This window comes from Drosophila biarmipes, chromosome 2L (assembly GCF_025231255.1).
Source record: "Drosophila biarmipes strain raj3 chromosome 2L, RU_DBia_V1.1, whole genome shotgun sequence".
In the NCBI taxonomy this organism is placed as follows: domain Eukaryota; kingdom Metazoa; phylum Arthropoda; class Insecta; order Diptera; family Drosophilidae; genus Drosophila; species Drosophila biarmipes.
This window is the reverse complement of record NC_066612.1, coordinates 16938371-16965963: the sequence shown is the minus strand read 5'-3', so window position 1 is coordinate 16965963 and position 27593 is coordinate 16938371. Positions and strand designations below refer to the sequence as shown.

At 42.2% G+C, this 27593-nt stretch overlaps 5 protein-coding genes across 5 annotated transcripts in view; 2 read left to right on the top strand and 3 right to left on the bottom strand.

The window, feature by feature from the left end:
• The window catches only part of LOC108033794 (uncharacterized), a 41991-nt gene extending 26954 nt beyond the window's left edge, over positions 1-15037 (bottom strand). Inside the window, exon 1 of the mRNA XM_017108404.3 lies at positions 14554-15037. The gene's annotated coding sequence lies outside the window, so the exon portion shown is untranslated. The remainder of the gene's footprint in view (positions 1-14553) is intronic.
• A 1665-nt stretch (positions 15038-16702) lies between these two features.
• Positions 16703-18741, top strand: LOC108033412 (intraflagellar transport protein 46 homolog). Its single transcript, XM_017107733.3, has 2 exons — positions 16703-17173; positions 17463-18741. The coding sequence occupies exons 1-2, from the start codon at positions 16973-16975 to the stop codon at positions 18528-18530; spliced, it is 1269 nt and encodes a 422-aa protein (XP_016963222.1). The 5' UTR covers positions 16703-16972; the 3' UTR covers positions 18531-18741.
• A 1664-nt stretch (positions 18742-20405) lies between these two features.
• LOC108033993 (cysteine-rich protein 2-binding protein) lies at positions 20406-23097 on the top strand. Its single transcript, XM_017108718.2, has 5 exons — positions 20406-20874; positions 20933-21084; positions 21137-21311; positions 21375-22639; positions 22702-23097. The coding sequence occupies exons 1-5, from the start codon at positions 20465-20467 to the stop codon at positions 23055-23057; spliced, it is 2358 nt and encodes a 785-aa protein (XP_016964207.1). The 5' UTR covers positions 20406-20464; the 3' UTR covers positions 23058-23097.
• An 18-nt stretch (positions 23098-23115) lies between these two features.
• LOC108033994 (probable ATP-dependent RNA helicase DDX23) lies at positions 23116-25826 on the bottom strand. The gene is made up of 2 exons (XM_017108719.3): positions 25584-25826; positions 23116-25512 (listed from the first exon to the last, which is right to left on the bottom strand). Exons 1-2 carry the CDS (start codon positions 25748-25750, stop codon positions 23220-23222), a joined length of 2460 nt encoding a protein of 819 aa, XP_016964208.1. The 5' UTR covers positions 25751-25826; the 3' UTR covers positions 23116-23219.
• A 792-nt stretch (positions 25827-26618) lies between these two features.
• On the bottom strand, positions 26619-27202 carry LOC108033512 (uncharacterized). Its single transcript, XM_017107856.3, has 2 exons — positions 26996-27202; positions 26619-26927 (listed from the first exon to the last, which is right to left on the bottom strand). The coding sequence occupies exons 1-2, from the start codon at positions 27167-27169 to the stop codon at positions 26748-26750; spliced, it is 354 nt and encodes a 117-aa protein (XP_016963345.1). The 5' UTR covers positions 27170-27202; the 3' UTR covers positions 26619-26747.
• Positions 27203-27593: the final 391 nt, after the last annotated feature.

The window sequence follows — 27593 nt, the reverse complement described above, 5'->3', positions numbered from 1 at the left end:
GTCTATTTTCCAGGCCCACAAACTCGAGTCAAATGGCGACATTCCCCAGACAAGTTCAAGGTGCTTCGCTCTGACTGGTTCTTTTATTTCTCTCGATTTCAATTAAATTCATGGAAAATTTAAGAGTTCACAGGGAGCAAAATTGAATCGTTTGCGCTTCGGTGGGCTGACCTACCGCAGTCCAAAACCCCCGGCGCACTGCAATCTTCTCCGGGTATTAAATTTCCAACTCATTAAAATTTTGCACACTGTCTGGATGGAGTGGCGGGACGGACTGCATACGGTTAAGGGTTGTCCGGGACTCCATGCAGACCTCCGCCTCTCTGCCCCTGGCGCTTTTTTCTGGCGGGCTGAAGGCTTGTCATTTATAAATGAAGTGCATAAAAATGCCTTCACTGATGTGAGAAACGTGCAGTCCCGAACACTTTATTCAGAGCAGTGCTCCCTTTCTACCCACAATTCATGTCTGAGCTTAATCAGAACCTTTTGACCTATCAATTAGGAATTCTAGAGTGACTCACTGGCCGCACTAATTGATATCAATTGTTCAGGTTCCGGAAGGCCGGCCGGCAACGGAAGTGGGAATTATTTACAGAATCTTATCTTATCCGCTCGCAATCTGCGTCACATATTGCTGTCTACCTATGAATTGTAAATTTAGTATGCCCAAAATATCGAACGCTTGCGTCACTCTGGTCAACCCACGCCGCGTAAACAATAAACAATGAAACAAATTTGGCAAAAACGAAACGAAGCACAAATTGCGCCCAATTGAGTGAGAGAGAACTCACTCCAAAACCTCATAATTGGAGGGTTTCTACAAAAGGTCAGACGGGCCAAGCAATTGGCGAACCACTCGAACAAAACAACCGACGGAACGAAAACAAACTGTTGAAAAATAAAAACAAAACCCAATGACAAGGCGAAGCAATAAAAATTAGAAGTTTGTGGCAAGATTAAACGTTTTCTCAAGTGCCCTAGGGCACGAAGGGTATGCTACGCTTTTCAGGAAGTTTGTAATGAGGAAGGAAAGGTTGCCGGATATCGTTCATAAGTTGGCGAACTAAGTTAGTCTAATTAAAGTCGAATTATATTGAAATACTTTCAAGGACAAACAAGAGGTTTAAAAATGCTTTTAGAGTTTTAGGATTTTAAGTTCTTCTCCATAAATTTATAGAAAAATAAATAAAAATACATTCAAATAATAATAATAATATGATTAATGTGACGAGTATCTTAGTTTTATTGAGGGTATCTCTTGATTCCAGGAACTCTTTAATTTCCGTTTCCATTTTCCTCTGCTAGTTTTTCTCAGGTTTTCCAACCATTTTGGTCGTTGTTTTAAGCCACGCCGACGACAAGCCCTTTTTGCTGTTGTGCGTTGTTCGGGTTGTTCTTCTGGGGCGTCTTTTCTGGGTGGGAAACATTTAACTTGGCTAAAAGCGGCATTAGTGCGATGTGTGGGGCGTGTTACGCCCGCGGGGAAGGCAGCCAATTAATTTTTTAATGGCTTAGACGAAATGACTGACTTTGGGTTATTACAAAAAGCAAACGACAAAAGAAACGGCGAAAAGTTTTTCTTTTCCACTTGGAAATTGTCAATTAGCAAAGTGCCTGCCAGGAATTGGCAATTTTTAAACTCCTTCGGGCCACGCCCACACTGCCCCATTTTTTGGGCTAGAATCTAAGCGGCTTGGGACCTGCATTTTTATGATGTTTAATCTAATTCCTATTTTACGATCTGGGCATTTTTTACGGTCGTTTGCCTAACGACCTGAGCGCTGAAATAAGTTAACCGCAAAAGATTTTCCCGCTGGGTAGAGTCGGGGATTTTTTTGTAGGTATATTTTTGTGGGGTATTTTTATTTATTTAAGAGCGGTGGACCACGGCTGTGGACCAGAGCAATTTGTTTTGATTGAATGAAATATCAAAAACGTGACCTGGCCGTGCACTTTCAGCAATCTAGCGAAACCCAAAAGAAACAAATGCATAATTCAGGCAATAATTTAGGGAAAGCGAGAGCTACAGGGCGGTCGAAAGAGATGGATGGGGGCAGTGTTCATCGGCTAAATGAAATGTATGCAAATTGAGCGTGAACAACCGCTTTAACCCGCAAGCACGTGCGAGTGATTGAGCCGATAGAAAGAGATGGGTGTAGACTGACAGAAAGAGAGGGGTGGATGGTAAAAAAGAGGGGCCCAGCGGCAGAGATAATTCTGTCTAACTGAGCGAGACCGATGTTCACTGCCCCGATAAGTGTCCAATGATTAGTAATCTCAATATGGCACGCCAGTATCTCAACAACTCACTCCTAGCCATCTCACTCTACATATCTCCGGTCCTCCGTCCCGTTCTCTCTTAATCGTGTTCAAGTGGCCAGTTAATCCTGCCAGCTTCCTGTGCCAAGGAGTTAAGCAGCATGTGTGCGTAAGAGCGTCTGCAGAAGCTGGTTTGAATACTTCATCATATTCATGACTTTTACATGCATTGCACTTCCGTAAGTGCCTCTACTTTGCAGCGAGGGTTGCCTGAAGGAGTTGCAATGAAGAGGTATTTGATTGGTCTAAGTATCAGAGTGATTTCTCTATTTACTTTCAATAACTCAAGTTTCTAAACGGCAGAATTAGACTAGAAAGCATTTATTACCAAAGGTGACTTATAATTAGTTCAAGCTTTAAATTTCAATTCCAAGCCCACATAATCTCATGCTAAAATCTCCTCCTCTGCCCACCCAGTGTAAACTTAATTTATCTAGCCATGACATCAGTGCTCAACAATCCCTCGTGTTTATCGACGATAATCTACATCCTTTGGCTGTCCGCAGGTTATGCCAACACTTGGCCAAATTTATTCATCTCCAGCAATGATAACTTCATCGAACCTCCCACGCCGCCTGGTTCCCTCTTTTTGCTAAGCTCTTTGGAATGCTTTTGCCAACGCCATAACTTTGCCCTAACACCCGCTACAACGACCACATCTACTTTTTACCCCAACCAACCAACCTCCTCTGACCCATCTGTGTTGGTTCTCCATCGCGATTTTTTCATTTTTTGGGATGCACAGAAAAACAAACCTGTTGCAATAGGTAATTAGGAACCCACAGCTATTTAGACAAATTTTCTTGGACTTTTTCAAGTAATTTGTTAAAAGATATTTCGATATCACCCCAGATTATTATATTTTAATAAACATATTAGTACTAATAATAATATATTTTTAATAATGGATCACGAGAAGTCCTAAGTAATTTATTTTATAATATTATAAAAATCTTTATAAATATGTACAAAAATTAAAAAATTGTATTTATAATATTATAAACAAATACGTTCAACATTTTTTTATAAATTCCAATTGCTTTATGCGAAATTTTGAAATGACTTTGAGAACCCATTTTGTTGTGTGTACATCTCCTGCGGGTCCCAGCTGCGGTCACACACAACAGCGAACGAAATCTTTACCACTGCCACAATTGGCAGGCAGTTGGAAGTCCGGGAGCGGTTGTGAGGGGACCGGGGAATTGTTTGCTTGCGGCTTGGAGGACCAGAGACCGGAGAGCTGGAGACCCGCAGGCGGAGTTGTTGGAGGAGGCCACTTGGCCGCGACCACAGAAGAGACTTAACTCGTTTTAAGCCTTCTCATACGCTCGGCGCTTTTTTCTCCTTTGAATATCCACCAGAGTTGCCTGCATCTATTTCATTTCAAACTCCACTAGACATGCCGCAACGATGACACTTGACTGAATATTTATGGCCACAAATGGAGCGAAAATAAAATCGCCAAGTCACGGGGCCAGCGAAAGAAAAAATGTAGCAGATGAGGAGAAAAAAGTGGACACACATGGCGATGATTTTTAGATGCGCATGGGTTGCTGCTCCATGTCCGTGGAGACCATGCCCTTTTTTGGGGCGGGCTGTAACCGTTAGTCCGACCGACTAAAGCGGCTACTAAAGTCTTATAAGACCAGGTCTGCGCCTGACTCTAAATCGGAGTTTGAGTTATATTCCGATTTTGTGCAATCTCCGATTCTAACACAGAAAAAAAATTATTAAAGTAAGAACATTTAGGAAAAAATAAAACTTATAATGGAAGATTGAAACTATAGTAATATATAATATAAATATAATTTATATTTCAAAATAATCCATTAATGATCTACAGTTCAAAATACTGACTTGAGAGGCGTTTTTTGGTGCTTCGTTTATGGGTTTCTTTCGAGCCGCTTTTGGCGATCTCTATCTTAATCTGCACTTACGTGTGGGCACATGGATGTCTGCTCTCGTTGCCAGTCTCAAATATTTGCGCTTATTTATGTGGCTTTTGTTTTATCAGCTTGTTTGTTCAATGATTATAGGTTTTTGTTGGTTTTTTTGTTTTTCGCTCGGGCTGAGTCGACAAAAGCTGGTTCGACTACCGTGTTTGGTTAGGTACTCGTGTTGCTAGGAGAGCCCGGAGCACTTTGGCTCAAGCCTATCTGTATGACCGCCATGTACTCGCCGGCAAATATGTAATGAAGCATAAGCAATTATGATAATGTCGTTTGAGTTTGGGTTCCGCTTTCGTCGCTGCTCCGCTGCTTATCAGCAGTGGGGTGGCGACTGGGCGGTGGAAGACACCAACAGCCTCGAAAATGTTGACAGAAATGTAGAAACAAGAAAACTCGAGAGGAATGCTGGCTGATTAGAGTCGAAAAACAAATACACTGCCGCAGACCCCACGAAAGGTCAGATGAGAGGGCATAAAAGTGCTTTAAGGTCACCGAGCTCTTACAGAATTCGCATAACTTCGTCAGAACATAATGGATATTAGTATCAATTTATTTAATAAAACCAAGTCTGCCGTCCTTATGATCACAATATCAAAGACGTTTATGTTTAGGTATAGAATAACCTCTTGTTTGCTTACAATTTGTTATAAAAATATTTTAAGTACAAGGGAAGCTCCCAGAAATTCCCAGAATTTCGAAACATCAAAAAAGGGCAAGGCGAAGGCATTAAGGAATATATAACGAAAAGTGTCTACGACTGACTCACACAAAATCACTCTTCCATTTATCAATTTTATTCATATTTCTCTAGAAATTTGTGTTCATTGGACGGTTTTCTCATGAATGTCACGTTCACAGTTGAAATGCACAAATTTCTGTTGATATTTACGTTTGTTATTTTTTGTTGGTGGCGCTTTTGAGGGATTGAGTTGTGCGGTGCCCCATGCCGCAGGTCGAAGCAATTTGAGTCAAAGTTTGGCCAGGTGGGAAAAGTTGTGGTAGTTTGAACAGCCCGCAGAGCCAGCGGCAATTTATGCAAATCAAAATGGATCTAGCCGAAGCAATAACTCCATCGAATGGCCCGACCACTTCAGAGAAAGAGCCTCGGGGCGAGGCTAAATTAAAACTCTCGCTTTGTGGCACTTTTCACCCATTGAACCTCAACGATGGTTTGACACTCGACACCCGGCTGCCATGGACGTTTATCTAAAGTTCAACAACTTATGCAAATAAAGCCGGGAGACGCATCGCATTGAGTGTGTGCCTGGGATGAGTGTGCTTCAATCAATGCCAATGCCTCGGTGGAAGCACTTGTATGTGCAGGAATTCATCCCATCCATCGTGATTACCAGCCACAAGCGCAATTGTAATTCTCTATGTGCTATCCACAATCTTTTCTCCGAGTCTGTTCCTTCTCCGCTAGTTTTTCTCTGGATGATTAATTTTTTTCCATTTAGGTATGCGCTCATGTTTCTGAAGCGATTACTCATGAGGGTTGTCTGCAATGTTTTCTTAGGTCTAAGCTGCAAGGTAAATCAGCTTAGGTTTCAAACTCAAGTGTCGGAGGTCAAAACAACATTTGAGGTCTCAAAAATGACGGTTTAATTCTTCTTTGTTTGCCAGTTGGGAATGGTAAACAAATAAATATTGGACTATCAGTCCGTGCCAGTTGGTGGCAATTTGTTTAGAGCACTGGACAGAAGGAATACATCACACTTGGAGAGCACATGTTACAAGTTGATAAACGCTGTGCTGATAAAACACATATGAATTTTTGTCATCGTTTGAGAATAACCAAAACATTTGTTTGATTATGAGTTTATTGGGAAAAACGTTTCCTTTCCCCAAAAGAACTTTTTATCCCAACTTTATGATTCTTTGGAGAGAAAACAATGATTTTAAAAGTCCCCAGATACTCTAAGAACTCCCCACATCTGCATAAATATCATAATCAGCACGTTCTCTCGACGAACCGATAAAAACACTTAGTGCCTCAACAAACAGCAAATTAAATGTTCGTATTAACCTCATAAAACCTCGTTATAAATGGCAGAACACTTGTCTAAATACAGGCGAACCAGCAAATAATTAAACTATAAATAAACAGCAGAAACAGACGTCAACAAGTGCAATTGAGGTTTTAATTCACGTTGAATTACATCGAGAGTATAATAAAAACGTAAAGAAAATCCCACTTGGGCAATTAGAATAAAGTGGGGAAAAGTCTGAGTTGCTGTGTAATTAATAAACGCTTAATAGGGTATATAAGAGCACTATAAGAAATTTGTTGATTAACGATAAAAATGTTTTTTTATATTAAAAAAAAAGTATGCTATTTTATCTTTTTAAATATATATATATAGATATATCTGCTATAACACATTCATTTATTATCACTGTAAAGAAATTGATTGTACTTCGTTATTATATTAGATAATAAAAAAAGCTTGCTTCTTACTAAGAAGAATATAGTTTAACACCTCACAAATATTATTTGTTAGTTCGGAAGTGGAACATTTTTGATCTTTGATTTTTCAAGTTGCATTGTACTAGAACTTGAAGACTTTGTCCCCGTTGCAACCAGTTCTCGTTGTCTGAACTTGACCTTTTCCCACCGCATCTGGCTGCAGCGGAATGGGATGCACGTTGCTCGCTTATGTCACCATCGAACATCATTAGCATAGTCGTTGAAACAATGCCGGTTGCTAAGTAGCTGCTGCTAAGCCGCTTACCCCTGACACGCTGCTCCCCTTCCCTTGGCCACTGCTTCGGTTGCAAGTGCTTTTTCGATTCTCGCCGCCCGCGGTCTCGTGCCACATTGCGACCCAATTTCCTGTGGGGCACGTTTCTGGGTTGTGCAACCCGCGACTTCTCCCCGCCACCGCCCTGGCCGCCCCACATTCTATAATACAACTACTAATTGGATTAATAATGACAGACAAACAATGGGGCAGCAGCGCCATGTGCGAGAAATGCTCAATGGCCAGCGGGATTATGTAAGGCTCATTGGTTCGCCTGTTATGGCCAGCGGAGAGAAAGAGCTGTCAAAATCTAGTCTTTGTTAGCTGCTGGCCAGAAATTAAACAAGGCAAGACAAGACAAGAAGACAAGGCATTTGGCTGCTCAAGTGATCAACTTTCGATAGGTCTTTGGCCTGATAGGTAGATCTTGGAAATGATACTGATGGAATGCGGATTAGGGGAAGTGCTTGCTGTTGATGAGGAAAGCATTGACTAAAAAATATAAAAAAATGTTGGGAAACCCAATAACTAAGAGTGGAAGATGGCCTAACAATTTTCTTTTCTCAAATACCTATTATATTAATTACCTTTATTTTAACCTTTATAACAAGACTCGACCCGTTGTTCAGCTAAAGATAAACACTTTTTTACTTTTATCTTGATAATAAATGGTCCGATTTTAAACATTTTTAGAACGAAGATGGTATTGATAAACAGAAAAAAAAACATTTTAAATTCCTTGCAACTTATATGGATTTTGATGTAGTAGAATGCCTCAAGACATTTTATACTTCGATTAAATGCATTCCCTAATTTAATAGTTAAATAGTTTTATAGTTTTTGTAACACGTATAGGTCTTAACCAGTTTTTTGTCCACTTTCTACTTTTCACAACCGCAAGCCCCAACATCACCAAAGTGTAATACAGTGCAATTTGGAAATAACCCAGTTCTTAACCCGCTTCTGCTAGGTGAACTTCCTCAGTAAGCTTATAAATTAGTCTGTACTCTCTGCCAAAAAGACAATTTGCCTCATCCATTGCTCTTAGCATCACAGACCCCTCGAAAGCCCCTCGGTTGCACCATCGAATCTTGTGGCACACAGCTGGCGGCAAGCTCACTTTGTCGTAAATAAAATGCATCCACGAAAACTGAGTTCACTTGCCAACACTTTCGCCAGGGAAAAGGGGGCACGGCCTGGGCACTGCAGATGTTGGACGAATTTTCCCTCATAATTAGCCGAAGCGCCTAAAAGCCGGCTAAAGTGGCAGGCCCGAGTGAAAGTCGCGCTTTGTCTCCTAATGAGCAAAGACAGAGAATGAGACTGAGAATGCGAATCAGTGTGAGCCCTCGAGGGCCAACTTAGATGAGAATATGAAACTAACTCGCTGCAAAATGCCGTTCCATTATGCCAGACTATATTTTATACAATATATAAACTGCATATATTGTTGGGGTCTCTCTTGGAGGGGCTGACCCAATTCGAGGGGACAAAACCGCGCCCCAAAAACCAAGCATAATGAATGGCAACCCTCTGGCCCCTATCCCTGTCTCTTTCTGGTTGCCGTCGTGCCCTCTCTTTCTCCGCCGCACGTGCTGCCAAATATATTACTTTGAAATGACTCTGCCTCGCCATGTGGGCTCGTCTTTGTCTCTTGCTGATTCAAGGGTGTTTTTGGCTTGGTTTAAAAATTTGGGTCAACGGTGCGTATGATAATCCCTGCATTCGCCTGTGTAGCCGCAGGCATAACAACAACCGCGGCAACAACGAATTTGATTGAAATATGCACGAGCAAGCAGCGGGAAGTGCTACATAAAAACACACAAGTGGGAATCGGCTGAAGGGAACTCTAAAAAAATGTACTTTTGTGAACACTCTCTCGGAACTGAAAATTAATTTGTTGTAAAACCATTTAGTTCTACCAAACAATACGACCAAAACTTAAATGGAAGTACTTTAGATTATATAAAATTGTTATGTTTATTTTACCACACCATCTATGTGAATAAGGTACCTGTCAATATCTTCTAAGTGCCGGATCCGCTGGCCGGAAGTTGGCTCTCATCGTGTTGCCAAACCCAATGACAAACCAAATTTGCCGCTTAATTGTAAGGATTTGGAAGGGGAAGCCCACGGTACGTGCACCACGTTGACAACGCCATCAGCGAATCCTGACAGGATAACAAAAGCATTCCAACAGCAACTACAACCAGCGGTACAACAACCACCGCGTGACGTGTGACAAGCACGTGCGTCAGATTCATCATACGCCCCGGTGACACACCCCACAACCACGCAGAGCGAAAGAGTCGGCAGAGGAATGTGGATTAAAGCCTGAAACAATTGAGCAATTATGCAATGTGTATCTATTTGTTTATGTTAATACGGCAAAGTGTCACGCAACGAGGAAAACAAGATAAAGAACCAACTGCATGCGCACAAGACTTCAACTTCTCCAAGTCGGCTTTTCGCTTATTCCTATCTTGCAGATACTTTAGCCCGCTGCAACTTTCGGCGCTTTCAATTTGTTCTTCCTGAAGTTTTGCAAACTTTTGCCAGATACAAAACACACACCCGAACAATTTGGCACGTGTTGACACTCGTCACCTCCCATGCCCCCTTTCGACCGTTTTATCTATGCGTCTTATCTACGTCTTCTTTTTAATAAACAATTTCCCAAGGATTTTAAGCGATTTTTAATTAAAATTATGGTGCGACCAGCTGACGCCTCAACTAACTCGGGCCAAACAACAAGCATTAAGAATGAGGAGCCAAGAGCGGAGGCAGAAAAGGTTTCATAAGAAGCAAACACCGTAAGACGATTTTTTATGAGCACAAGAACCCGCTCGATGACATCAAAATGATAAAAGTCGAACAGCAACAGAGGCAGCGGAAAGAACAGAACGTTAAGGAACTGACTCAGCGAAGAGTCAACAACAACCGACTGCCCCAACATATTGCAAAATAAGATAAAGGTTTGGGAAATGATAACCTTATTCTGTTTCTTGACTAAACAGAAAAATAGTAAGTATTTATTGATGTATAGTAGTCATGTTTTCCAGTTAAAATTTCCTTGAAGTTGCTATAGACTTCATCTTGTAGTAAACAATTTTAAATTTCATTTAAGTACAGGTACCAATCAATCAATTTCGTTCGCTTCTTTTTAAGTCCTGATCTTCGTTTTTTTGTATAAGCTTTGTCTGATAAGTTTTGCAAATAAAGCTAAATATTCAAATCGTTAGCGTCAACCTGTCCAAGCCATTGATGAGCTCATAAATTTCTGGAAATAAACAAATATGAGGGAATCGAAATTAATCGACGACGATATCTCGTATGGCCCGGAATGAAAGTGGCGGAGCCCAAGGGGATTGGCATTTTAGGGGGTCTGGTTCTTTCGGTTCTTAAAGATAGGTTATCTAAAGCAAACAAAGACCCCCATACACTTGACTAGGCCACCTCCATTGGTATTGATACGCCTAAGAATCGAATTCCATTTCCAGTCAATATATTTCTTTTCCGCGCGTCTAACTGTTTCCTACGTTGCTCCATTCGGCTTTTTGCTGATAAAGCAATCGTCTTGTGGTTGGTGTATAAAGCACAGAGTAGTTATGGAACACAGTTCGAGCGTGTTTAGTAATCGGTTTTGGGGTCAGTAATTTGGTAATTGAAAATCACACTAAGTGTGTATACCGAGCAAAATGGGTCAGCATAATAACAATCATGTGGTGGCAAAGGAAGAGAACAAAAAAGCGCTAAAACTGTTTATTGGAATGCCAGGGAATGACAAAGCGAATGAGCTATGAAAAAGCATAACGTCGGCGGAGATAGACAATCAAACCCACAGACAACATAAAAACTTTGCTTAGAAATTGGTTATTAACAAGTTGCAGACTAGAGCAGCACCAGCACAGCCAAAAAAGTTTTCTTTAGCTACTGTGATTTAATGTGGTTTTTGATAAAGCTAGTTTGCAGTTATTGATGGAAACCTATTTAAAGAAGTGTCAAAGTTTGACGAACTTGTTCTAGTTTGGCTTGCTAATTTACAAAATACTATAATTAAAATACCTTGGACTAGAAATGGATTTTAATTAATTTGGAAAGGGTCTTGTTATGTTAGACTTGCTTTTAAAAATAGGTGTGTAGCCTGTACTTAAAGACAGTTTAAAGACAGGCACTTTCTTAATCAATTGATTTTAAGCTCCACGCTTCCAAAAATAAACATAAACAATTTAATTTACCGATTGCCTATTAATTTCAGAGCTCATAAACACAACTTGCCACTTGGTAGTGACTTAGAAAATGCATTTATCATTAATTGTCACCTGAGGAAGTGCCCGGCGCCTTTCCGCCTATGGAAAACTCAATCTCATTGACAACCTGAACGGTTTCCGCCTCCGTGGCGTTGATAGCCCCATGATAACTTCATCGCCTCCAACATAATTCATTTCACTTTGCTGTTTTCACAGCCTTTGCCATGTAAATGATATTTTTGGTGTGTAAGCTGTGATAAATGATACAACGACTTGGAGGGAGATGTATCTGCAGTCAGAGATGTTTGCCCAAGTTATCTTTGAGTGGTTGGGTGTGGATGTTGTTTTTTGAATTGGCTTGGGAAAGTTGTGTGCCACCCCCCAAGCCCCTCGGATCCCATGGGATTATGCTGATGAGAAAGAGAGACCCGGGTCAGCCGAAAAGGTTAACGAAAAAAGTTTGGCCGACAATCAAGAGTTTTGTGTGTGTTATTTGCTGCTTGCCAAACTTTCCATGGGCCATCCGATGTGGATCTGAATTGGCATTTAATAAACTGTCATTATTACTTGAATCTCTTGAAAAGGGGTGCTCTGACACTTGGGGAGACAGTAAAAAAGCGAATAATAGAACGCCCAGAGAGTGGTAGACAGTAAAAATCATGTGCAATTTGTCATTGATAGGCGACACTGAAATCGGATTCCCCAACCAACCATATTGTTTATTTATTCGAGTCGGGGCTAAACTTCTGCGGAACTCGTTTGGGGTTTGGGGACAGCTGAGTTGGCCATAATGGCAGAGGAGGCCGCCTCAAGTTCTCAATCTCGGGCCCAAAATCAATTTCTGTATCCTCTGTTTTAACACTTCAGCGAACAACGGAGACGACTTCGCTTCGGCCGAGGGAATCTAAAACTAATTTAAATAAAAACCAATCTGGCATAATTCGCTGCCTCGGCGGGTAAACGACAAACTTTCAACCGTAGGACGATTTTCATTTTTATGGCGGCCCTCCTCCATGTTTTCGCTTTCGCTGAACTTGAACAGGATTAGGGGGAGGTCGGGTGGTGGGCGGCTGGAGGAGCCATGTGGCTCTGCATGCTGATGACTATCCAAAAAATCCGAAAAGAGCGAATCCTTAAGCCCCGACACCCATCAACAAACAGAGCCCAGAAACAAAGCACAGCACACATAAAAATGTGTAGGCAAAGAGATAAGCAAACATTTTCGTTGCCTTTCCTTTATTTTCTTTTGCCACACACAATGAAAAGCGAAAGTGGAAATGTTTGCTAGTGTCTGCTTTTAGGCCTTGGCTGGGAAATGTCCGAAGCACGATGGGCACAATAGAATCGCTTATATAGGTCGAAGTCGCCAGTCGCTAGTTATGAGGTCAAGAATAACCATGGCTGGACCATAAAAAATTACAATAAACAGCTGCAGCCGTCCGGACCGCAAGTACAAATAAAAATGGCAGAGAAAACTCCAGGAATTTATATTGCCCGCAAATAAATGGTCGGTCTGTACAGTGCATACCAAATAAATCAAGAGAGATATTTTTGAAATAAATTAAGACATTACTGTTCTATTAATATATTTACAAATAATATTAATCACTATGCTAATTGTATAGGAAAGCGAAGAAACTTCTTTGGAAGATAAAATAGGTTTTTATTGCGTTTTAAAAGCATAAATTTAATGTTTTTGGTCTCTATAACCTAATAAATATTTTTAAAAATGCGCTTAGATTCTGTTTTTAATATTACATCAATGAAACGGACTGTCTTTCGTACCTTCTCCATGTTGATCTAACAGCTACATTCTGCTCAACGTCTATCTGTCTGTCGGACTCTCTTTCCCTCGATTTCTCGGGAAATTAATTTGCGGCATTCTATGGTTACGCATTTCCATTTACTGAATGGAAATTAATTAGCCACGCAGGGCTGTCGAATGCTGAATGCTGTTGGCCAGCTAATAACCTCAGACGCTCCCGACTTGGTCAAGAAATTGGATTCTCCTCGCTGCAAATGAATCTCAATATTGGCTAAAGGTTGCAATTGAGTTTGGTGGAAAGGGAAAGCGAAAATGATGCCCTTCAAGGCGATATTAATGGAGGCAGGATTTTCGGTTAATTAAGCCTCAGTTTGTATGCGAAGTATATTTATGCTGCCAAGTGGAAAGCTTGATGTTGAGTTATAAATTAAGATGTTTGGAGAAATTCAGAGGCAAACTGGCTTTGCCTTTGCCTAAAAAAAACAATAATTAATTAAATAAAATGTAGGTACTTTTTTGTTTACATTTTCTATAAATCAGATTATTTTATTTATAAAGTAAGAAACCTTATAATCAATTCCCTTCCATATCTTTATCCAGAGTTCTCCTTCATTGTAGACGCCAGTGCATCGACCCGAATTCAAGTTTGCATACAACTCTTATCGCCCGTTGGCTAAAGCTGCATACGGAATTGATAAACTGGTCGTTACTCCGCTGAACTCTATAAAACCTTTCGCCAATTTGCAGAAACCACAAAACACACCCCCTCTGAACTCGCCCACGCCCAGCAACATATGGCCCCAAAAATGTGCGGCAGGCGATGGGAGACCCTCGTTTTATGGGCTGATAAAGGACTTTGCAGCAATCAAAAACCGCAAACATGTTAACCGTTAATGCCCCCAGACACCTATAAGAGGGCTCAGCCCTTTTCCGGGTCCCGGGGTCCTGGCCATAAATGCGCCAAATATAAATTATATTTAAACAAAATAAAAAGGCAACACCAGAAAGGACCATCCGGTTACAGGCGGCTCTCTTTCAGATCTCAATAATTCAAAACAATTTCGTTTTATTGCCGGCAACTTTTTCGGGGGTTTTCATTGTTTGGCCCGCCGTGTTGGGTGGGTGGTAAAAGCGAGGTGGGATTTGTATGCTCCAAGAACAGTTTAACCTCAACAAAAGCATATTGACCCTCGGCACATGGTCAACCCTTTTTAACTCTTGCAAGGGTCGCGCGAAAAGCCAACACATAAAATGGATGTGCACAGTAAAAAAAAAGGGCTAACTTATTTTTATAAATAATTTTTAATAATACAAATTATTATAAATTGAAACTTCATTTTCATAAATTAAAACAATGTTATCTTTATAATATTATTATTATTTTGAAACCGACAGAATGGTAAAAGGAAGTCGAGAACGCATTCTTGTAAATTTCTCATGTGTCATGTTATCTTCTGCTTAATATATGTTTTTCCATTTCTTTCCGTGTGATAACGAAAATGTATGTGGGGGAATCCCTGGCAACTTACCGCTATTCGGTCCGCTGCGGGTCTGATGAAGATGAACGGGTTCGTAATCCTTTTAGCGCCGGTTTAATGAGAAATTCCTCCACAGCCACTGCACACACACTCACCCCACCGGAAGGAATGACAAGCACCACTGTCCTTTTAATTATCCCCAAAAAAGGAGTGTGTGAAAAATATCTTTTTGGCACCCGATCAAATTGTTCAAATTGCCGCACTGGTCCGGCTTAATTACCGTAAATTGCAAATTGCTATTGTATTTTGTAGTTTAATTCAATCAAAAGTCGTACGGATTCAATTGACACACACAGACACTTCGGCGTTTAATTAGTGGCCAATGCTGCTGCTGTTATCGCTGTTATTGGGATAGCGTGATAAAACGGCACCAATGCACACGCACCCGAAAGACGAACTCGAATCTGAGCACTTGAATCTCGAACCACGAATAGCTGAGATACAACGTAACGTCCGCACACCAAAAGATTCAACAACTGAATGCCGATGGATGGCAACGAAATCAAGCGAACTCCCGCCGCTGTTAGCACCCGTTAACAGCGTGTTAACAGAATGTTGGCCAGCAGGGCGTATGTTAGCGCTCTCTCCGCTTACCCATTAATAGTAAGGTAATGGGGTATATTGATTTGGCTTATGCCTGCAACAGTGAGAACGAAATGTTAAATACTTCATTGGATAACAAGGTTAAAAGATTGGTAGCAGTATTAATTCACTATTAAAATTACAGCGAATATTTAATTTGATTATTTTTACACTTAACATATCTAGAATGTTTACTATTTTTGAGATATTTTTCAAATAGACCGTTTAATTATGTGGAAAGAAAGTAATTATAATACGACTATCGAAAGTGTCACGACTTAAGTTTTTGTTACATATCATATATATGTATCTTTTCGAGTAGAGGCTATCCGAAAGTCGAAACACTCTTCCTTTTTCTGGTTTGCATTGTTGCTCAAGAGCGAGAGAGAGAAATGAGTGTGGGAGCGTATAAAAAAGTGTGAATGGATGACATGGACGTAGTTAAAAGGGAGAGATTTAAAAGAGTAGGGGATGGATTAGTTTTAATCTGAGCTAGGAGTATTTTGATATAAACAAATGTTACCACTAATCATTTTCTATGATAAATTTGCATTTAATTTATTCTCCAAAATAAACTTGTGTTGTCCAGATTATAATTTGCATAATTCTGGAGTAGTTTAATAAAATAAGTTTAGTAAATAAACCATTCTCTTTAGGAAACACTAACATCCATACAATTTTATTAGGATACTCTGCATGATAACACATTCTTCAATAATAGTTATCTCTTTGGGGTTTTTTAAACTGGTTATCCTCAAACTTCATATCAGTCTCTTCCTGTCGAAAACCAAGATGTAATGTATTTTAAACAACTAAGAGACAATCAAATGTGGGAAATATTCCTGAATATTCCAAGTTTAATCTTTAAAAAACCCACATAGAATGTTGAAAATGTGCGGCAATTTGCAAGGAAATTCACAGCCGGCGCCTTATGGTAATGTTAACCCATTTGGTTAAGCCTTTCCCGGGCCCTTTAAGAAGTCTACAAAATTTCGCATGTTCATTAATGAATCGCCGCCATAAACCGGCCTTTAAACAGTGGCAACAAATTATTTAAATGGAGGCAGGCCGAACGGCGAGTGATGGTAAATCGGTTCAAAAATTGAATGTAATTAAAACCCTGGCCCATAACAAAGGGCAACTGTTTCAGCTGTAAATGTTTTCGCAGGCCAAAAAGGATATGACAATAACAACCACTCGATACATTGAGAGAAAAAAAGAGTAATAAATATTGTACTTAACATACTTTTTTATTTATAAATTACAGTAGATATATATATATTTAATTTAATAAAAATTTACAAAGGAAGTAAAACCAATATTTTTTAAAACCTTAAAATATATTTAATGATTTTTTGTTTTGAATATTTTAATTTAAATTTAAAATTAATTATTTTACCTATAGTGACCTTTAAAAGGGTACAATTTTATCGATTTAAATATTGTTATACACGTTATAATATTTCTCCCAGTGTTTCCCGGGTTGCGTTGTCAGGACAACCACATCGGCATCGACGCTGGCACTGGCCAAAGCAATTGACAAGTTTCCAGCAGGTAAGCAAGTAAGGCAGCCAAAACAGAACGGAAAACGCTGAAAAACCCGAATATATTGTCAAAAAGAAAACTACGCGCTGAAGGAAGAAAACAAGGACGAGGACCCAGCACCTGCAAAAGGAGCGGAAAATTGCAAGACAAGTGTTGTGCGGATTTTCGCGGAAAACCAGGAAGTGGGCAGAGACACGGGGAAACGAAATTGAATAGCTCGAGAGGACTCGCAGCTGGAGAGCTATTTGAATCTGAATCCTGGACCTCGCAGCTGGCCCTGGCCATGAACTTCTACGATGAGGAGATCACAATCAGCGGACCCGACTCCAAGCATCTGAGCAGTGTTCAAATGGAGCCGCGAAATGGTGGACCAGGAGTGGGCCGAGGGGGAGCCACGGGCGGAGGAGGACTGGGCGGAGAGGGAGGGGCAGGTGGCGCCACTGGCGGTGCACAAAGAGCAGCCGCGGGCAGGCATCGTCGAATGGTGAGTGATAAAGAATTTTTCGGAAAATTCAGCAAATGAAAAAGATATATAAATACGTATAAAAACAAATGGGCCAGTTCCGAAAAAGTTAAATTTAATATGCGAAGTCTTGCTGAAGTCACTCATCTGAATATTTTTGTTTGGTTCAAATAATAAGAACTATCAGTGCTTACTAGGAGCCCTAAATATTTAAAATTGTCATAAACTAAAGATTTTAGATCCCATCTGAAAGTCGTTCCCTTTTTCTTAAATTCGTAGTAATATACCGCAATATCCTTATCCAACCCAGCAATTCCAAAGCAACTCTACAGACGATGACGGCCTTCTGCAGGACATCATTGACCACGATGACGAGGCGGAGGACAGCGATGACGACGATGACAGCGAGATGCAGTTACCCCAGGGCATAACCATGGGAGTGGGCATGACGGGTCTGGTGCCCGGACCACAACCCCAAAAGCGCCCAGGAAGCAACCGGAGTTCCAAACAAGTGCCGGATGACACCATGAGTTCCGGCAGCGAGGAAGCCGCCTTGGGTGGAGGGATGGGATCCGGTGGGGCCAGAGGCGGTGCCAAGTTGCCGCACCATAAGCTTACCCTTCCCATGAGGAGTAGTGCCGGTGGAGCCGGAAGATCAGAGAGGCAGGAGGAACAATCCTTCAGCATGAGCCCGGATAAATGGGAAGAATTACCCTTGCCCGGGGAACTCAAGGAACTGTTTCCCTATATCGTCAAATACACCCCACAAACCATCGATACCCCGTTCCATCTGCAGCCCTTTATTCCGGAGTTTGTGCCCGCTGTGGGGGATGTGGATGCCCTTCTGAAAGTGCAGGCCCCTCCACTTTTGCAACCGCAACGTCAGAGGGAGTTGAATGATCACTTGGAGAAATTGGGCCTGTGGTTGCTCGACGAACCGTCTGGAACTCAGAGCGAACCCAGTCTCCTGAACATGAAACTTCGATCAGTACTTAGTGGAAGCATGGGTCGTAATCCCCGCCATGCCTCCTCGGCTTCCCTCGTTCCCACCGCCCGGTCTGGCAAGGATATAGACAAATGGATCTCCGAGGTTGAACAAGTTCATATGACTCAATCTATGTACGATGCTCAGCCCAGAAAGGATATAGACGCCCTCTTGGAGGATTGGCCGAGATCTTTTGGCGATCAGGAGACCAAGAATGCCTTAGACCAGGCCTACAGATCCTGTCTGCAGAACAATATTTCTCTGGCGGACTATGTGAGAGTGCTGTGCGAGAGGTTTGGAGTGGAAGGACCCTTGGAGTCTCAGGCGGACTACATCCACAATGTCCAGACACTCTTTGCCCTCTACTTGGCCGCCAGCCAGGCGTGGGAGTAAAATTTTCGAAAATAAAACTAAAAAACATTTTAAATACATATAACAATTAAGAAAAAATATTGAACATAAAAAAATGTGTATAAAAAAAAAAGTTGAAAGAAAGTAAAAATATTATGAAAAATCCCATTCAAAGGAATAACAATTTATTGGTTAATATTTTTATGAAAAAAACTTCAAATATATTATTCAAATTTCTGTCCATGCATCCAACTTGTTTTCAGTGCATCGGCTGGTACCGGCCCCACTAATAACGCTAATGGCTTCGATTAAGTGACAGCCAGACGGCGTTTGTTTGCCCCTCTCGATGGGGATGCCTTTATATTTTTTCGCTTACCTTTCCCCTTTGTTCCAGGTCCTGGCCTTAAATCGGTCGGAAAACGGTCAACCATAACCTTGTCGTGTTTGATGTTATGGGCAGGCCCAGGGGGGTGAACAAAAGGTGGAATAACTCTTCGGATTGGAAGCAAAAATGGTTGTTATGAACAAAACGGGCGGCCAATCAAATACTTACCAGCATCACATCTGTAAGTGTCATAACCGGTAACTGAAGTATCGACTTTGTCGAGCATACTCAGTTGGGCGGTAAATCAATCAGCCTTTTAGTTACAGAAAATAATTTACCTGGCTTAAGTGCACAACACGTGATTTTATAAGCCACCTAACAAATGTTAACTATTCATGCTCTGGTATTAAAAAATGATTTAAATTGCTCAGTCATAATTAAGTGGAGCATCTGCATGGTACTCTTCTCTAGAAAGAAAAATTAAATTTTCATTTCATTACATTTCTCTTTTTTTATATGCCAGCGGGCAGTCGCGGATGAAATGAAAATCTCCTCGAGGCTGGCGACAAGTTACAGTTACAAGTTATAAAGACGGGACTTAAAGAATATTTCATTTAGCATTTAAAATTTAAAAAACGTTTATGTTAGAATAAATAATGTAAATAAAATAGTTGCAACCAAAAAACATTTTGTAAAAAAATACTTAAGTGAAGTTCCTTAACCTTTTAACCATTTAGGAATAATTCGTTTATGTAAACAATATCTGGCGGCTGAGTATCCTGAAGTTCTTTCAACCTCCTATTTATGGCGGCTGGAAGACCACGTCCGTGGCAGGTCCCTCGCGTACATCCCCATTTGAACCCGTAAACCAATCATGCACTTCATCAAACACACAACAGCAGCAGAAGCAACAGCTCCGGCCGAACAGAACAGCCGGCGATGCCTAATTAGGCCCGCTTAAGACAACACATTGGCCAGGCCAAAAGCCCAGAGTGGGCCCAAGTCCAAAGCCCGGGTCTGGCGGAAACGGCCTTAATTATGCGTAAGCCGTAAAGAGCCCATTAATGTCATTTTCGTTGCATCGCCAATGGACTGCGGGCGGAGGGCGTGAAAGACGCATGTTTGATCAACCGACAACTCGGGACTGCACAAATCAGGCGGACTCTGCCTGCGAAGGGAACTTCCGAATGTTGTCGTTATCAATGTGGGCTGCACTTAACCTCTATCATATTTTAAAATTATTTACTTCAAAGGCCTCATATGTGTAAAGTTTATTTAAAGTGCCTTTATTAACAAAGAATTGTATTAGTTTTATTAATTATATTCATTTCCCAACATTACACAAGTAACAAATAAATCCGAAACCAGTCGTTGGCTAAAAAGTAATGGAAGCTTAAAAACTTAATTAAGTTTAATAAATGGAAATTGAATTTGAATATCCGTTGAGATGCCCTATGTGTATTCTCTACCCACCGCCAGAGGGCGCCTAATCCTAAAATGTTTTTGGTATTTTCTTGTATTTAGTATTTTTGTCCGGCCAACCGATGGGTCCAGACAAAACCACTCCTGTTATCGATAACCGTTCTGTTTATCTAAACAAACAAACAAGTTGTTGTTTTCTTTATTAAATATTTGAAAATTAACGCTTAAAATGAATCGCCCCAGTAGTTGGGATGACCCGCAAGGACCCTGCAGGTACTGTGAAATGGCCGTGGAGGATGACAACTACCTGGAGTGCCAGGAGTGCCGCCGAATGGTGCACATCAAGTGCCTGCCACATGCGAGCACGCCTGGCGACCTCTTGGGCGACATTTTCTTCGAGTTCACGTGCGTCAAGTGCGTGCTGGACAAAGTGCAGGGTTCGGGCGTGCCTAGCTCGCTGGAACCCATCAAGGAAGTGATAGTGCGCCAAAGGATTCCCTGGCTACTGGTGCTCACCCTGACGCTGTACAACCTGTCCATCAAACAGAAGGGCTTGGGCCACCACGGGTTCTTTCACTGGCGCACCCACATCATCAGCTTTGTGGACAAGAACTGGAACTACATATTCGGACCCAATGTGTGAGTGGTCGGAATAGTATATTGCGTTGAAAAATCCTAAGATATTCACATTTTTCAGTCGTCGCCGCAAGCAATGGACTGGGTCCGTGTCCGGAGCTCTATCCCACAACAGTCCGGAGTACTTTCAGTCGGGATTGGATGTCTTTCAGGAGCACGGCTGGTGGAAACTGTCCAAGCCCTTTCTGACGCCCAGGAGCGTCCTCCGAGAGTGTGAGTATTGTTTAAGCCAGCAACAACAAAGTTTACAAACCCTTTCCCCCAGATGAGAAAAAGCAACTGCAGCGGCTGCAACTGCGTAATGAAAAACGTTTGCCCGCCACCGATGAGACGAGCTGCAGCAGCGAGATCTCAGTTACCGATCATACCCAGAATAACACCCAGTCTATAAAGGTGGAAACTGATGCAACTAATCCAGCAGAGGGCTGTGCCCGCACGATGTATGACCTAAAACTTGTTTAAAGCCACTTCTGAGTACTTATTGCAAATTCTGCCTTTTTCAGTCCCTACATGGGTTGCCAGCCAAAGGTTAAACCACCACCCGTGCCACAGGAGCTTCCAACGCCACCAGTTCCTCCAGAAAGTACAATACCACCAATCCAAGGCACGGAGGAGGAAGCACCGCCACCCTTGAACATGGTTCAAGCCAGTCTGATGGATTTCCTGGCTGAGAGCTTGGGAGGCGATGATTTTAGCATGTTTGATAGCCTACCAGGCATAATGCCACCTCCACTGATTGGAGCGGGTAAGAGCGATTTTCTTTTTAGCGAGCCTTTGCTGCAGGCGCCTCCAAATGCTGGAGGTCTATACGATACGGATACAAATTTTGCAACACCAAGCCCCACTAAACAAGTCAGGGGAACCAAGCACATCAAGGAAGAGTGCGCAGACGACACCAAAACCAATTCAGCCGAGGAGACTACCACCGAAAGTAGCGAAGAGCAAAAAGGAAGTGAGGAAGACGAGGAGAAGGCAGAGGAAGAGGAATCCACAGTCTTTCAGCCGCGGATAGTGCAGGTTACCAATTACCAGGCGCAAGAGGCAAGTGAAACCGTCAAAGACGAGCCACTGGATGAGGAAATGCTGGACGAAGATGAGGCGCTACAAGAACCCTCCCCTTTCATAGAGCCATGCAAACCAAGTGGATTCGTAAGACAGCCCCGAAGAAATTGGCCGTGGTTGCAGGAGGCTCAGGATTCCGATGACCTTGCCATCCCTAGCGAAAATCTTCAGTTAATCAGTGTGTACGAGGAGCAGAAGTTGTATCAAAAACTTCACAGAATTGTTTCTCTGGAGCAGCAATGCCAAATAGCCATACCCGCCTATGTGCGGCGCTTGTATCGTAAACTGTTCCTCCGAAAAGGGAAAAGAGACCACAATCGCCCCATATTTAACCTGGACGAGCACATAGATCCCTTGGGCAGAGCACGCTTAAAGCTGCAGGCTCATCAGCAGGCTCAAATACTAGATAGGTATCAGCTTTTGGCCCATTCGCGGCAGGATGCAAGAAGTTCCTTCCACGCCCGTCTTGCGGGATGCACTCAGTACGAGCTTTTTGAATCGCCTTATTCTCGGAGAGTGCTCCATCCATTCATCTTTCGGAGCGAAACGATGGCTCCTCCATGGCTAAAACTTATGTGCGAGCTGCAGCATCGAGTGAACGGATCGCACCCCACGAGATCCACCATAGACTTTTGCTTTGTAAGACCGCAGCATATTCCGGCGGTCAACGCATTGCTCCAGAGCTCCTTTTGGCCAAATATTGATGGTGGGAATCACTATTCTTAAAAATGTTTACTAGTTCACTGATGTGACTCTGTTTTATTTCAGTAAGTGAGTGCCTCAGTTATCCGGACTACAGTGTAGTGGCTTTGTACAAAAAACTAGTCATCGGCTGCGGATTCCTGGTGCCCGATGTAGGATATAATGAGGCCTATATATCCTTCATGGCAGTGCGTCCGAGTTGGCAGCGCAGTGGCATCGCCAGCATTATGCTGTACCATCTCATCCAGACGTGCATGTCCAAGGACATAACGTTGCACGTATCTGCGACCAACTCCGCTGTGATGTTGTACCAGAAGTTCGGGTTCAAGATGGAGGAAATCATCCTCGACTTTTATGACAAGTACATGCCTCTGGACTCGAAGCAGAGCAGAAATGCTTTCTTCTTGAGATTACAAAGATGAGAACAGTTTAAATACATAAATGCTTCTGGATTTAAACTTCAAAGTATCAAACAACTGGTTTAAAAATGAAATTTTGGAGGCCAGGAAAAAGCTTTTGGCATATCCAACTTTATTAATTTTTAGTTATAGCCTAAATGTAGTTATGTTCGAGAGGCGCGGGTCTTAAGCGAATATTTTTTCCTCTCTGCGTTTTTTGGTGACCACCGTGCCCGGTTTGTGCTGCGCTTCCGGGTGGTTCGTGAGCTCCGGCGGACAGGTCGAGACGGGACTTGCAGTTACACATTGCTTCAGGTCATAGAACAGAGCACTGTCGTCCTTCGTGACAAACGAGATGGCACAACCAGTCTTGCCAGCACGACCCGTTCGACCAATACGATGAGTGTAGTCCTCGATGGTCTTGGCCATGTCGTAGTTGATAACCAAGGAGACGTCCTTGATGTCGATACCACGACCAGCCACGTCGGTGGCCACCAGGATGTCCTTTGCGCCCGATTTCAAAGCAGCCAAAGCGTACTCTCTCTGCTCCTGGCCCTTGCCACCGTGCAACGTGCAGGAGTTGTAACCCAGTTTCTCCAGTCCCTTAGCCAGCACATCGGCGCCCTTCTTTTGATTGACGAAGATAATAACTGGTGGATCGATCTTCCTCGATAGGATTTCCATGAGCTTCTTGCGCTTGTCGTTCTCGCCCATCATGTAGACGATTTGCTCTGTTCTCTCCGTTGGCTTTCCTACGGATCCAATGTACACCGTTGCCGGTCGCCGGAGATACGAGCGAGCTAATCTTTCCACAGCCGGAGGCATCGTAGCCGTAAACATCACAGTTTGGCGGTACTTCTTCTTGGTGTAGAAGTTCTCCATCAACTTGGTTTCGTCCTCTGCCTCCTCGGTATCGGGCTTCAGATTCGTGACAGGCATATATTCCAGGATCTTCTGCACATCGGGCTCGAAACCCATGTCAATCATACGATCGGCTTCATCGAGGACAATGTACGTACATTGGTTGAGTACCAAATACCGATTTTCCAGCACATCGATGAGACGACCTGGGGTGGCAATGACAATCTCGCAACCCAATCGCAGGCGGAAACCTTGCTCCTCCCTGGATAAACCACCGACAACGACCACCGTTCGTATGCCCAAGGGCTGGCCAAATTTGGTTGTTTCCTCCTCGATTTGCTGGGCCAACTCACGCGTGGGAGCCATGATAATGGCGTAGGGACCCTGATCCACATCTTCCAGACGTTCTATCTTTGGCAAGGACTGAATCCAAGAAAGCAAGGGTATAAGGAAAGCCAATGTTTTACCGGAACCAGTCTCAGCCACGCCAATAATATCCCTATTCTGCAAGCCAATGGGAATAGCTTGCCTCTGAATAGGTGTGGGTTCCTTGTAGCCCACTTTATCGATAATGTCGATGATCTCCTTGGGGAATCCGGACTCATTCCAACTCCTAATGGGATTGGGGATTCTGCCACCCTTGATGGTGATATTGTAGTCCTCCCTGAAGATGCGCCAATCGCGTTCTGTCATCTCGTCGTTATCTTTTTCGGACCAGTGTCGATCATCCCACTTTTGTTTGTCCTCCTTTCGCTTCATCTTCTTCAGACGAACCTTCTCCTGCTCCTTCTCAGCCTCGGTCCGCCTTTTCTCCAAAAGATCTCCATAGAATTTGCTCTGGGTGCGCTTCTGTTCTTTAATATCAATGCCGGCCACGTTTCCTCTGCCAAAGAACTGGACGTGATGACGTTCTTTGTAAAGATTGTTGTAGTCTATGGAGGTATCTTCCCCGGCATCCCAATCGAAAACGAATTTGCGATCGTTGAGGCGGCGAACCCGTCGCTTTTTCTTGATTATGCCTAGGTATCGCTCCCGAATGGCCTCTAGTTCTTTCTCCTTGTCCTTGTGGGTGAGGTCCTCGGCCCGCTTGTCATCGCCTCGTTCTCCCCGATCATTTCGATCACCCCGATCTCGTCCGCCTCTTTCCCGGCGATCTGGTTTGGGTGGCGGAGCCATTATGGCTGGCGGAGGAGCTCCCGATGCCATGGCCGTGCCCATGGAGATGCTGACCTTGCTGGCGGCAGCCATTTGCTCTCGTGCCGCATCGTGGGCAGCACGCTGGCGCTCCACTTCCTCCTGACGCCGCTTAATGGCTTCCAGGGCCCTCTGCTCTTTGGTGAGGAAAACGGGCTTGCTCCTGGCCTCCTCCTCCCGTTTCTTTTTGTCCAGCAGTTCCTCGAGAGAGAGCGGCTCTTTTTTCACCTTGGATTCATTGTCGCCCCTGAGCTCGTCATCGTCGACTATCAATGGTTTGGGTGGAGCCTCATCAGAATCAGTCTTCAACTTCTTTTCAGCCCCACCACCCGATCGTCCGCCTGCTTCCCTTTCTCTGGATCGCTCCCTTACATTTTCCCGAGGCCTCTGGCGTTCGGGTGACCTTCGCCTGCCGCGGTCCTCCCTGGAAAGCGAAAGAGTTAATTTATAAGCATACATAAGCCATATTTCACCATGAACTTAAATAAAACCCACCGGGAACGCGAGCGCCGTTGGCGTCTGTCCTTCTCCCTCTCGTACTGCCGGTCGCGCTCTCTCGCACGGTCTCTATCCCGCTCGCGTTCGCGGGGATTCCCCACCGCCGGCCTATCCTCCCTGTAACGCTCTCGCGATCTTGAGCGACGCTTTTTATCATTAACCATTGCTTTTTTCAAATTAGTTAAAGGTTTGTAAACGTTTTCGGCTTGCAAAAGAAACAGCTGACGTCGATAATTCACTAACGCCAAAACATCGAAAGCGAGATGCCTATCGATAGCACTCTTTTGGTTATTCCAAACATAGCAAATGATTTGTCGTAAAAAGAGTTATTGGTCCGTTTTTTTTAAGGAAATTACCAAACAACAGCCTAGTCCATCTTGACAAGACCACCAAAACATTATGGACAACTTTACTAAATAAAAGCCATTTGATGGCGCAAAAAAAAGGAATATAGCAAATTATGCGATACATTTGTGTTGCAAAAAAAGTTAAGCTTGGATTGATTGTGAATATTTTAAGTTATTTTTAAATTTCTTGTGACCACAATACATTCAAGCTATAACATTTTCAATGCGAAAATATACAAATATTTCATTTTTTATTAAACTAAATTACGAAATTACTCCTCATCGTCAATTAGGACTTATAAAAATTCAATTTAGATTCTTCAATTTCTGATTTTCATTGTGGTGTTTTCAATTTCCGTTTCCTTATTAAGGGTTATGTTTCCATGAATATATATATTTTTTTGAATATTTATTTAGTTATTTTTATTTAGTTTATTTTTTGTTTGAAGAGTCTAGACCCTTTGAATATGTACATATGTATGTATAATTATGTAAGCAATCAAAATGTGCAATCTCGGAGGCAGCCAAATTACTCTATACATATGTATGTATATGCATCTCCCTTGAATGAATTATGGTAAAAATAGTAAAGGTCTCTTCGTAAAATTTTTAGAACATGTCGAGCATTATAATATTTTTCTTTCATATAGACAGCAGCATTAAAATAAATAAAAACGGAAAGCGGTGTTTTTGCTACCTTTTTTATTTTGTTAATTTTAACTGCATTGTAAAATATATTTTTGTATATCCAATGAAAGAATTACAAAAATAATTTTTTAAACTTTTTTTTAGTCCATTGATTTGGGAAACGCTTTTAGGCATCTACCCAGAATTGGGCAGTGATGTTGATTCCATGGGATGGCTGGCTTGTGACATTTACTATGGCTGATATGAAACCTGGTCCACCACTCAATAGAGTCGAGGACGGTCCCGAGCTGTTGGTAAATCTGTCAATTATGCTTATGTACCGAATGGTTTTTGTGTTGGTCTGGCCCTGTTTATGCATTCAAGAAATAAGTTTAGAATATTTATTGATAAAGGTCAAGATCTAGAGCTACTCACCGTCAATGGGAAAATAATTTTACTGGAAACAGTTTGATTGGCCTTCTTGTGGATGGTCACGTTCTGGGTGCTAGCTAGCTTGCTGCTGGACAATTTGGCTCCCCAACTGGCATTTGCGGCCAAAGCTATGGCCAAAATTGCGGAAAACACAAGAGCGATTTGCAAGACCTTCATTTTAAAATCCTACTTTACGTTACTGAAGCACTCGATGACTGGACTGCCACTTTTATAGAAAAATACCCCTTAGTTATCTATATTGAAAAGCAATACTTTATTATCAATTCCTTAGAACGCCGACCAACTAACAGTATACTATATTTAGAGACAAAGATGGCTTATCATCAATGCTTGGTCATCCAAAGGAGATTCCATAAGTAAATTCACAACTTACGACTTCTTATATTTCAATCACATGACAAGATATAATATTGGCAAAAAATTTGGTTTAAATTTTCTGCACTTACATTTTAAATTATTAAATACATAATACAAAAATACAAATTTAATTTTTTTATTCACTAATTATTAATATTACTCGAACCAAAAATTGGTTTTATGGTCACAAGTGATTGTCTACAGATTAGATTAGTAATGGAGC